The sequence below is a fragment of the Colobus angolensis genome, unplaced genomic scaffold (genome assembly GCF_000951035.1).
Source record: "Colobus angolensis palliatus isolate OR3802 unplaced genomic scaffold, Cang.pa_1.0 Scaffold450, whole genome shotgun sequence".
NCBI lineage: Eukaryota > Metazoa > Chordata > Mammalia > Primates > Cercopithecidae > Colobus > Colobus angolensis.
In genome coordinates, this window is record NW_012117933.1 from 604,175 (window position 1) to 616,257 (window position 12,083).

The 12,083-nt window shown below is 40.1% G+C and overlaps 1 protein-coding gene across 3 annotated transcripts in view; it reads left to right on the forward strand.

Annotated features, from left to right (window-relative positions):
- EGFL6 (EGF-like-domain, multiple 6) overlaps positions 1–9,956 on the forward strand; it is a 66,014-nt gene extending 56,058 nt beyond the window's left edge. For 2 of the 3 annotated variants that reach the window (XM_011957827.1, XM_011957829.1), the window contains 3 exons: positions 303–407; positions 3,490–3,752; positions 9,366–9,956. In XM_011957827.1, coding sequence (XP_011813217.1) covers positions 303–407; positions 3,490–3,752; positions 9,366–9,476 — 479 coding nt within the window. In that variant the 3' untranslated portion in view covers positions 9,477–9,956. The remainder of the gene's footprint in view (positions 1–302; positions 408–3,489; positions 3,753–9,365) is intronic. The other variant, XM_011957828.1, reaches the window with a different exon arrangement.
- The last annotated feature ends 2,127 nt before the right edge of the window (positions 9,957–12,083 follow it).

Below are 12,083 nucleotides of genomic sequence, written 5' to 3' on the forward strand. Positions count from 1 at the left end.
CCTGCCACCATGCCCAGCTAATTTTTGTATTTTTAGTAGAGACGGGATTTCACCATGTTGGCCAGGCTGGTCTTGAATTCCCGACCTCGTGATCTGCCCACCTCAGCCTTCCAAAGTTTTTTTGTTTTTTTAAGATCACAACTGAATTTGTTCAGAATGGCTCCACAGACATAACTCAAAACAGGGTATGTCATGATCTGTACTCTGTACAACTGAAAACAAGATATTGCCTTTCAAAGCCCCAAATGTTAGACATCTTCCTAATGCTCTTAGGGGTTATGAAATGCGTTCTTTCTTTTTAGCAGATTTAAATATCTCGGTTGACTGCAGCTTCGATCATGGGATCTGTGACTGGAAACAGGATAGAGAAGATGATTTTGACTGGAATCCTGCTGATCGAGATAATGGTATTTATATTTGAAAATTTCCTGTTCTGCAAGATAGTGAAGAGATAGAAGGCCCTCCATGAGTGACAGGTTGTTATTCCCATTACTCATCAGAGCAGGGTTGTTTTTCATTTTTGGAAACTTTTAGACCTTCTGAGCTCTCCCTTGATAGATGACTAACTTGGTCCAGCATATATTCTCCTACTTAATCCCTCTCCCACACACCTGCCTCCACAAAGGATATGGGAGCAAACCTCTTCCATATTCACTCTCCTTCTGCTGAGAGAGAGATGTTGAGATTTGTATAAAGTTTGGGACAGTTAGGGAAAAGGTAGAAAGAAGTGGTTTCTTATTCCCAGTTTACCAGCCATGGCATCTCATAGTTTTTGTTTTGTTTTGTTTTCATGGGGGAAATAAATCTTGAAAGGAAATATGACCTCTACCTAAAACTGATGTTTTAGTAGAGTGGCCCCTCAAAGCATGAAAACCTTAATGAACATCAAGTCAATGACCTGAACTCCTGAACTGAGCTTTCCCTTCTGTTTGTTGCTTGAGGATTTCTTTCGAGCCACCTGTCCTTGAATTTTTCTCAATCTTATCTGTGAGCTGTGGATTTCCCACCCTTCCTATTGCCTACTTAAACACTATTGATGGACCCTAACTATCCCCTTAGTGTTTGCCTTGCAGATCCCATTTAGAGCACAAATTGAATCTCTGTCTCCCGAAGACTGACTATATAATTAAAGACAACTGTTACGCCTTCAGGGACTCCAGTTACTTATCAATCAAATTATTTCTTTGGGGATGTATAGGCTCAGCCCTCAGTTAAAAGATCCTTCTTTTAGATCCTTCCTCTAGACTAATTCCTCCCCAACATCTTTCCTTTCATGCCTTCACATGCAATCAGAAAGCCTAGATATCCCCTAACAAGAATTCCTTTTTGAACTTGGGGTTAGGGGAGAGGGGATACATCTCACACAGCAGTTGTGTGAATGGGACTTTTACTAAAGATTCAGTGTAAGAAAAGGGCAAATTTAACCAGGCTGAAAACACCATATCACTGGAAAAGCTATCCTGTTGATAACTAACCTGAGTTTCTCTTTTCTTCCATAATGGCATCTCTAAATTTATGTCTACCAGAGCTATATCATATTGGGAGCCCATAGGTTATTCCAGGACCTCCACAGCTGATACAGGTTTATGTTAAGTCTTAAGTTGAGTTTTTTGTCCATGGGACGTTCCCTATTTACAAACACTCAATTCACAAATAACTCCAGGGTTCTCAGCTTCTGCATCATTCAAATCATACCCCCGCTCCTCCTGCACCTCCATTGGATCTCTAGGTGAGTTCTTCATTCCCTCTGTACAGCTAAATATGAAAAAATAACATGGCCAAGGCGGGAGGATTACTTGAGCCCAGGAGTTTGAGACCAGCCTGGGCAACATAGAGGGATACCATCGCTACAAAAAATTGAAAAAATAGGCTGGGCGCGGTGGCTCATGTATGTAATCCCAGCACTTTGGGAGCACTTTGGGAGGCCAAGGCAGGTGGATTACCTGAGGTCAGGAGTTCAAGACCAGCCTGGCTAACATGGTGAAACCCTGTCTCTACTAAAAATACAAAAATTAGCCAGGCGTGGTGGTGAGTGCCTGTAATCCCAGCTACTCAGGAGGCTGAGGCAGGAGAATCACTTGAACCTGGGAGACAGAGGTTGCAGTGAGCTGAGATTGCACCATTGCACTCCAGCCTGGGCAACAGAGCAAGACTCCATCTCCAAATAAATAAATAAATAATAAAAAATAAAAACCAAAAAAATGAAAAAGAAAAAATTAGCCAGGTGTGGCGGCATACAACTGTGATCCCAGCTACTCAGGAGGCTGAGGTGGAAGGATCACTTGGGCCCAGGCATTTGAGGCTATAATGAGCTATAATGGCACCCTGCACTCCAGCCTGGGTGACAGAGTGAGACCCTACCTCAAAAAAAAAAAAAAAAAAAAAGAAAAAGAAAAGAGACATGAATTAGTTAGCATTGTTAGAGGGATACAACCACAAAGACAGCTCAAAGTGGGCTTTATCTGGGAAAGGGAAACCTGCCACAGTAGGTGACAGAAGAGAGAGCATAGCTGAAAGAGATGCCAGATAAAGTATAGGATGCCTATATTTCAGACAGACAATTAATACATTTTAGTATGTCTTGGACATGTAGTTTATCTGAAACTCAAACTCCACTGGGCATGCTGTATTTTTATTTGCTAAATCTGGATACCCTACTAGCTGGGGAAGAAGACCAGTTTCTGGATGCACTGAAAACTAAGGCAATGTCAGCCTGGGTCCTGCAAATATCTCCGATTTGCAGTAGCAGAAGACCACCCATTCCCCCAATGTCTTCTTCCTGGCTTCCATAGAAATTTTTCCTTCTTATCAACTTCTTCAGACCCTACTCTTTGGGAGTTTTTGCCCAAGTTCATCAAAGCCACAACCTGAAGACTGGAGATGAGCAAAAGTCCACTACACCACAGGTTAAAAGATACTTAGAAGATTTGCAGGATTTGGAGGAGAGTGTTCCTGTCATCCTAAATCAGAAATTGGAGTGATATGTTACACATGGTAGTTGAGCTCCATGAAACCACTAGTACAGGTGCAGGTGTGTTTTGGATTAAACACCACACTCTGGACCCACTTAAGGAGCTGATCATCTTACATGTCATTGACTCAGTGGGGAAACGCATTCTAAGTTTTAAGTCACCAAAATGGAAATGAAATTATGGAACACAAGTTCTCCATCAACTGCAGATTACCCGCAGTGCTAAAGGATCATTTAATTAGATTCTTACCCCATATCTGCTACTATGAAGCTTTGTGAATGCAAAAAATTTCCTCGGTTTCTCTACCCATCAGTTTGCTTGACTATATAACAAAAGATATCAATTGTGTGATCCCTAAAATCCATTTTAGCATGAAACTTTTTTTCCTATGTTCAAAATGAAGAGGACTTCAGCTTTCCCTATAGGAGACTGTTCACTTTTTATAGCTTTTTATACATTAAAGCCAAACTCCTTACAACTGCCTCATTAATTGTGCATTTTTTCCCTTCTCTTAAAGCTATTGGCTACTATATGGCAGTGCCGGCCTTAGCAGGTCACAAGAAAGACATTGGCCGGTTGAAACTTCTCCTCCCTGACCTGCAGCCCCAAAGCAACTTCTGTTTGCTCTTTGATTACCGGCTGGCCGGAGATAAAGTCGGAAAACTTCGAGTGTTTGTGAAAAACAGTAACAATGCCCTGGCATGGGAGGAGACCACGAGTGAAGAAAAGTGGAAGACAGGGAAAATTCAGTTGTATCAAGGAACTGATGCTACCAAAAGCGTAAGTGGGAAAAAAATGATTAAACTCAGTATTTGCATTCTTTTGCAATGATTTAACAAATGAAACAAAACATGTACTGAAGTATGTAGGCATTAGGGATACAACGATAAGACTTTTTCCCTACACTTAAAAAATACTTTCTGGAGCTGAATAGGCAAAGTGATTAATTGGCACAACTCATGGATACTTATCTGGCATATGCATATCACGTTCTATGGAAATAACCTGTTTGTCAGGCTTCTCTCACCAACATCCTTCCAAATCAGGCTATACATTCCATAGTATGTAAAAGAATGTCATGCTCATTCATTCTATGCCCAGAACTTACCACAATTAATGGCAACTAGAAGGTGATTTTTTTTTTAATGTTTTTTAAACTGAACTGAGAGAGTGGCTATTGTCAGGGTCCCCAGGACCACCCTTAGGTTCAGTGATTCCCTAAAAGGACTCACACAGAACTCAGAAAAGCTGTTATATTCACAAGTACAGTTTGTATAGATTAAAATCAGTAAAGGGAAAAGACACATAGGGTAGAATCCAGGAGAGACCAGGCAGGGGCTTGCAGTTTTTGTCTCCCAGTAGAGTCATATGGGCAGCTATTAATTCTCCCAGCAACAAGCATGATGACACTCACAAAGTATTGCCCACCAGGGAAGCTCACCCAAACTTTTGTGTCCAAGGATTTTGTTGGGGGTCAGTCTGCCCATGTGATCACCTGCGTAGCTGACTTTAGTTATCTAGTCTGCAGCCTCTCTAGTGGTCAAATTGATACCATGTGACTCAAGGCCCCCACCATAAGTCACATGGTTACCATAAACTATCTGGCATGGTCCAAGGCCTCAGGTAAACAAAGGCACTCTTAATCAAAGAGGCTATTACAAGGGCTTAGAGGTTATCGCCTAAGAACCAGTCAAGGGCCAAACCTTTCTTTGGAATGTGTAGGGTTTGGACAACCCAGACCTACTGAGTTAATCTTTTATTGCACAGTGGGTTTAATAAAGGAAAAGGAAACAGAGTTTTAAGAGGAAGTTGGTCAAGTGGATGAAACCCTGAGAAAGAACAAACAGAATAAAAATGGCAAAGAGTCTATTGAGTTTGACCCATCAGGAAGTGGCTAGTGACCTTTGCAAGAGTTCTTTCTTTGGAGGGGAAGGGTCAACGGTCACACTTCAGAAAGATGAAAAGGGAAGGGATCAGAGCCTGGAGGCAGCCACTGTGGACTTTATAAAGAGTTTGGTCAACACTTTGGGAGGCCGAGGCAGGCAGATCACCTGAGGTTGGGAGTTCAAGACCAGCCTGACCAACATGGAGAAACCCTGTCTCTACTAAAAATACAAAATTAGCCAGGTGTGGTGGTGCATGCCTGTAATCCCAGCTACTCAGGAGGCCGAGTCAGGAGAATCACTTGAATCCAGGAGATGGAGGTTGCAGTGAGCTGAGATCACGCCATTGCACTCCAGCGTGGGCAACAAGAGTGAAACCCCATCTCAAACAACAACAAACAAACAAACAAATAAAAAGTTTGGTCAAGGTGGGAAGGAAAAAGGGTGAAAGCTAGAAAAAGGTACATGAAGCGGTGATAATGGGAAGAATAATTCGTAGATCCATGTATTAGGATTCCATTTATACTTTGTGAAAGATGACTAATGCAAATTTAACATCTTTTCATTTACATGTCATACTTTAATTAAAGCAGAACATCCTGTTTAAAATATATCATAAGACATGACTATAAATAAAAGTATATGTTGGGTACCAGTTAATGAATTTCCTAACCACTTTTCCCCTCTGTGGTAAAAGCAGCCAGTGCTTGTTTAGGAATGACACATGCATTAATTTGAGTTTATTCTTATAGCAATACATTTAAATCAATACAAATTCAATCCACATGTTTTTCTTGTTGTGTTTGCGGCATGGTCTGGGGACTGTGGCACTGAGCCGTGCTATATATGGATTATATCCTCTGCTGGAGAATTGAAACATGCCTCTGCACAGCATTCATAATTACTTTCATGTTGACTGAATTCATGTGATGGAGAATATTTTTTATATAACATGGTAGCTTGCAGGGAGGGTATACTATCAAAACAGTGATTTTTTTTTTTTTAATGCACATTTCTGTAGACATGCCCCCAAAGAGCCTGGCCAGCAATCACACTGGAACACAGCAGTGCTTTCATAAGAGGCATTCTCAGACCCAGGCATCTGTTCCCTGAATTATTCAGTTCTAGGGGAAATCTTGATGGGGGGATATTGAAGGGTAAGGAAGCTGACTAATCCAGACTAAAGAATATATTCCAGTTTAGCAATGTCATATTGGCTGTGGACAGTTGTAACAGATGTGACTCTTGCTGCATAAACTTGGGCATACAAGGTAAGTCACATTGCTTTCTCGAAATCAAACTATTTCTGAATCCAAAGCCCCATCCCATTAGGCTGGGCGGAAATTCAATCTTGGCTATTTCCTCATTCAGGGTTGGGTTAGGGGCCCCCTCCCTACAGTAGCCTGTGCTTTTGAAAGGCTAAAAGTGGTCCAGACATTAAGAAGGGGGCAGCACATCTTTACTTCATCATGAGGGCCATGGATACCCACATCTTCTGCACATATGTGGCCCTTGAAGTCACTCGTCTCTTCAACTTCCATGCCAGGCCCAGACACAGAAACCTTTACAGGGGTTGGAACCTTGTTGCTGAGAATCTAGCCTCAATGGGAACATCAGGCAACCATTTTCTGCTCACAGCTGTGCCAGGGAGATGCAGTGGTACAGTATCCTAGTCCTGGAGAATCTCATGGCTCCCCTCACCACTTCTCCTTTTAACCTTCTACCTTCAGCCACAGTCTCAGAAAGTTAAGCTTGTGGGTAACAAACGTCAGGAAAGGGACTGTCTTCCAGAAAAGTCTGCTTTTGATTGTTATATCCCAAATCTCCTTGATAAAAAAGAACATTAAAATCCTGCCTAATTTTGGGGGGAACAGAGGAGGTAAAAATATAGTGAAAAACACAAAATTAGTATGTCAATGAATTATCCTGACATTTCTAGTTATCCAGGGGTTATCAGTCAGGGGTCTTAGTGTTGGAAAAGCCACCATATGCCAAGATGTAGACATAGCCACCCTCATTATCCCACCCATTGCAGCTGCTGTGAGGGGTCTGCTGTTTGGCTCACTCCACTTTTTAAAAAAAGTTCCTTTGGGCGCAAAAGGAACATCTTTCTGAAAGCAGTTCCCTCCTGAGACTAGAGGAAAAAGAAACTTCTTTACCCAGTTACGCTATCACTGGCTGCTTAGTAATAACTTGTTTCCAATAGTTCTCAAGAAAACGCACTCAGATTGAGAGCAAAAGAGGGCAGCGCAGGTAGCGAGCAGTCATACACCCTTGTCATCTCCATTTGTTCCCTGAGGTTTCTCCTCTTTGGAGAACCGGAGAAAACTGGATACGGTGATGACAGCAAGCCTAAAGTTGCTTCATTTCTGAAAACTATTCTGTAATTCTTTATTAAGCAAAAAAGAGATGGTGCTGGGGATAGTGAATAATTGCATGATGGCATTGTGTGAGCGTGATTCTTAAAGGATCTTTCTTTAAAATGCCAATTTATACAAGTTTGAACTTAAAAAGTTTAGAAATGACTAAAGGAAATTACTTTATTGAAAATAAGTAAAGATTCATAATCATACTACAGTAACATGAGTGCTTTTATACTTCACATTTTACTTTGCACGTGAATGTATATTTTTATTTATCTGTAACTGCAGTATACGTAGGCTATTGTTGAATTTCGTTTTGATAGGCTATATGTGTGTGTCATTTGAAACAATAACATGTTCCAAATTATTCTTTTCCCTCTAAAATATTCGTTCCAGGGTAACTTTAGTCATCTTTGAAACAGGATCATTTTGTTGTCCTCTAAATCTGCTTATTTCAGATACTGAAACCCTCTAGGCCTGGTCGCCTCTTTATGGGAGGCATGGGAGACATACTTCTCTTTAGAGTGAATGTTACTGGATAGGTGCTCCATAAATTGTAGCTATTATTATTTTCATAATTATTGAATTCAACAAATATTTCTAGTGTTTTATCTGATTATAAAATTAACATGAACTATTTTTTTTTTAATTACAATATTGAAGAAACTTACATTCATTCCGGCCGGGCGCAGTGGCTCATGCCTATAATTCCAGCACTTTGGGAGGCCTAGGTGGGTGGGTCACTTGAGGAATTAGAGACCAGCTTGGCCAACATGGTGAAACCCTGTCTCTACTAAAAATTTTAAAAAATTAAAAATTAAAAAAATTAAAAATTAAAAAATTTTAAAAATTAGCCGGGCATGGTGGCACATGTCTGTAATCCCAGCTACTCAGAGGTTGAGGCACAAGAATCACTTGAGCCTGGATGGCAGAGGTTGCAGTGAGCTGAGATTGTGCCACTGCACTCCAGCCTGGGTGACAGAGCAAGACTCTGTCTCCAAAAACATATAAATATAAATATAAATAAATAAATAAAACAAAACCTTCATTCAGCAAATATTGATTTTAATTATACTTTTTGAAAACATGTTTGGATAAATGAATGAATATAGTCACTGTATATCCTTAATTTTATAAATGAGTCCCCTGTAATTTTGTGTCCAATTTGAAGATGACTTTTTTTAGTATTTATCCTCTGTTCTCTCTATATCGAAATTTCTAAACTATAAAGAAGTTTGTTTCTCTTTTGATTAATAAATTTATTAGACAAAAGTGATTATAGCATATTATGAAATATTTTCAACACATGAAAACAACATTCCAGATAATCTCCAAATACATTAACCAATATTTTAAGAAAAATAATTACACTCTTAGAAACTACCAAAATCTAAATATATCAAAATAATTCCCTTTTGACTGTATAGTTTTGTTTTTTGTTTTTTTTTTTTTTTTTTTTGAGTCAGAGTCTCACTCTGTCGCCCAGGCTGGAGTGCAGTGGCGCGATCTTGGCTCACTGCAAGCTCTGCCTCCTGGGTTTGTGCCATTCTCCTGCCTCAGCCTCCTGAGTAGCTGGGACTACAGGCTCCCACCACCTGGGACTACAGGCGCCCGCCACCACGCCCGGCTAATTTGTTTGTATTTTTAGTAGAGATGGGGTTTCTCCGTGTGTTAGCCAGGATGATCTCGATCTCCTGACCTCGTGATCTGCCCACTTCGGCCTCCCAAAGTGCTGGGATTACAGGCGTGAGCCACAGTGCCCGGCCTTGACTATATAGTTTTTTATTAGATGTTCAAGGGGAATATTAAGTTTCTTCTAACTTGGTTTTTGTAAAGAAAACCATTTTTAATTTTTGTTTTGCTTTTCTTTTAAATGGGAATTCCAAAATTTCCTTTTAAATCCTATTCTTCCCAGCTTTATGGGGTTTTTCAGAATCCATGTGGGCTTTGCTATGACCTTGTTTTCACCAAATGTAGTTCTCTCAGTGCAGACACCTGACATCTAAAAAATAATCTATTACTGTATATTCAATGTCGAAGCTGGTTTCTATGCAATAGGGACACAAGTTAATAGTTATTAAATAGCTTGATTATAACATCGTTTTGAACAGTTTGAAGTAATTTTTTTATTCTCTCTTCATTATTAGATCGTTTTTGAAGCAGAACGTGGCAAGGGCAAAACCGGTGAAATCGCAGTGGATGGCGTCTTGCTTGTTTCAGGCTTATGTCCAGACAGCCTTTTATCTGTGTATGACTGAATGTTACTATCTTTATATTTGACTTGGTATGTCAGTTCCCCGGTTTTTTTGATATTGAATCATAGGACCTCTGGCATTTTAGAATTACTAGCTGAAAAATTATAATGTACCAACAGAAATATTATTGTAAGATGCCTTTCTTGTATAAGATATGCCAATATTTGCTTTAAATATAGTATCACTGTATCTCCTCATTCATTTCTGAATCTTTCCACATTATATTATAAAATATGGAAATGTCAGTTTATCTCCCCTCCCCAGTATATCTGATTTGTATACGTGAGTTGATGAGCTTCTCTCTACAACATTTCTAGAAAACAGAAATAAAAGCATAGAGAAATGTTTAACTCTTTGACTCTTATGATACTTCTTGGAAACTATGACATCAAAGATAGATTTTTGCCTAAGTGGCTTAGCTGGATCTTTCATAGCCAAGCTTGTATATTTAAATTCTTTGTAATAATAATATCCAAATTATCATCTTGTATCATGGTTTAATTTGTCTAAGTAAGAAAATATGTTTTTGATTCTGTGTTTACTTATGTAAATGATTATTTGCTTTTCTGAAAAATGTACTTTTTATTCTTTTCACTATTACTTCATATTCTTTAAAGGTGCTTTCTATTTTGGGAAAATATGACTGCTTTATTAGGCCTTTTAACTACAAAGCAGATTCACATATATTGGGGTTTTTGTTTGTTTTTTACTTTTTAGAAATGAGGTCTTGCTACGTTGCCCAGGTTGGTCTTGAACTCCTGGTCTCAAGTGATCCTCCCATCTTAGCCTCCCAAAGTGCTGGGATTACATGAGTGAGCCACCGCTCCCAGCCAGCATATATTGTTGAGCTCAAAGCCTCAGAGAACTACCTAAAACGAAATGAGCAGGTAGCAGGACTCAAAGAATCATGGATGACTTCTTTTTCTTACTCTTTTTTTCCAAATTCAGGAAGAGCTTTGTGTAGGAATCCTGAGTGTATTCCTCAAAGACGGTTTTATATTCTGTTTAAGATCCTGGGTTAGAAACAGGTCTAAGACACCCTCCAAACAGAAGGTTCTCCAGATATTTGCTCTCTTTTACCTAAAGCAATTAAGGCACTGAACCACGGAAGGAAAAAAAGAGAGGTGATCCACTTACTAATCTTTAAAATTTAATTTTAATATAAAATTAAAACCCCGATCTTGAAGGTTTTTGAATACTTAAACCCTAAGTAATTCTTCTTCAACAATGTTCTCTTTAATACAACCAACACACACAACCTTTTAAGATGGGGTGGGGACCACATTGTTTTTCCCTAGTGTGAGAGAATCTGGGCATACAAAATCTACATAGGACTGTAACTGTATCTGTTACAATAACTGCTAGTTACAGAAACCACAAAAATTGTGTTTCTGGTGAGACCAGATGAAAAACTGCCCAGCTAAGGCAAATCAGCCCACAGAATCCTAAGAGATAATAAAAATAGTTATTTTAAGCCACTAAATTCTGGGATAGTTTGCTACACAGCAAAAGTTAACTGATATAGGTGATTTCTGATATTGTGGTAGAACTTGAAGAAGACCTCCTGTCTCTTCCATGACCAAGGACATTTGAGAGCATAATGTGGCTTAGAAGAAAGGACAATGGGGCTGGGTATGGTGGCTCATGCCTGTAATCCCAGCAACTCCCTTTGGGAGGAGGAGGTAGGTGGATCTCTTGAGCACAGGAGTTCGAGACCAGCCTGGGCAACAGGGCAAAACCCCATCTCTACCAAAACTAAACATATTAGCAGGGCATGGTGGTGTGCACCTGTAGTTCTAGCTACTCAGGAGGCTAAAGTGGGAGGATCACCTGAGCCTGGGAGGCTGAGGCTGCAGTGAGCTGTGATCACACCAGTGCACTCCAGCCTGGGCCACAGCGTGATACCCTGTCTCAAAAAGGAAAAAATGAAAGGACAATAGAGGGGAGAACTTACAAGGAAAGACAGTGCCCCAGTGATTTAGGTAAAAGGAAGAAATGTTAAACCAGAAATGAAATAAGGAGACCTGGGAACTCTGCTACATATGGATAGAAAATTAGTGCACAAAGCTCAGTTAAGTTTCATGTTTCTCTAAAGTCTGCAGCAGAGACTCATGGTTGCCTACACAATATCCATTCTCATCTTTTTCCCTACCAATATGACCACATATAAATAGATTTTTAGCAGGGGGAGGTAGGCAATGTGATCAACTAATAGAATGCATTTTCCAGCCTCTCTTACAGATAAAGAGGCCCCTGAGATAGAAGCTGAAGTCATTCTTGGGGCTTTCAGGAAGGATCATTAAAGGGGGCTTCCTGCTGGCAGACCCCTCTTTTGGCATTTCCCTTCCTCCTTTCTGCTTGCAATGTGGCTGTAAAGGCATGAGCTCCATGAACCACTTTGTGATGAAGAGGGTAAGGCCCTCACCTTGTGAAGTACATAACTGAAGGAAGCCTGGGTCCCTGGTGATTTTGTGGAGTCTCTACCCCTGTCCCAGACTGGTCACTGCTGGACATTTTCTTAAGTAAGAGAAAAGCCCTCTCTTGGCCTATCTAGGATTTCAAACAGCACAATGCAGACCCAAGTGATCACTCTCCTGGGAGAGTCTTATG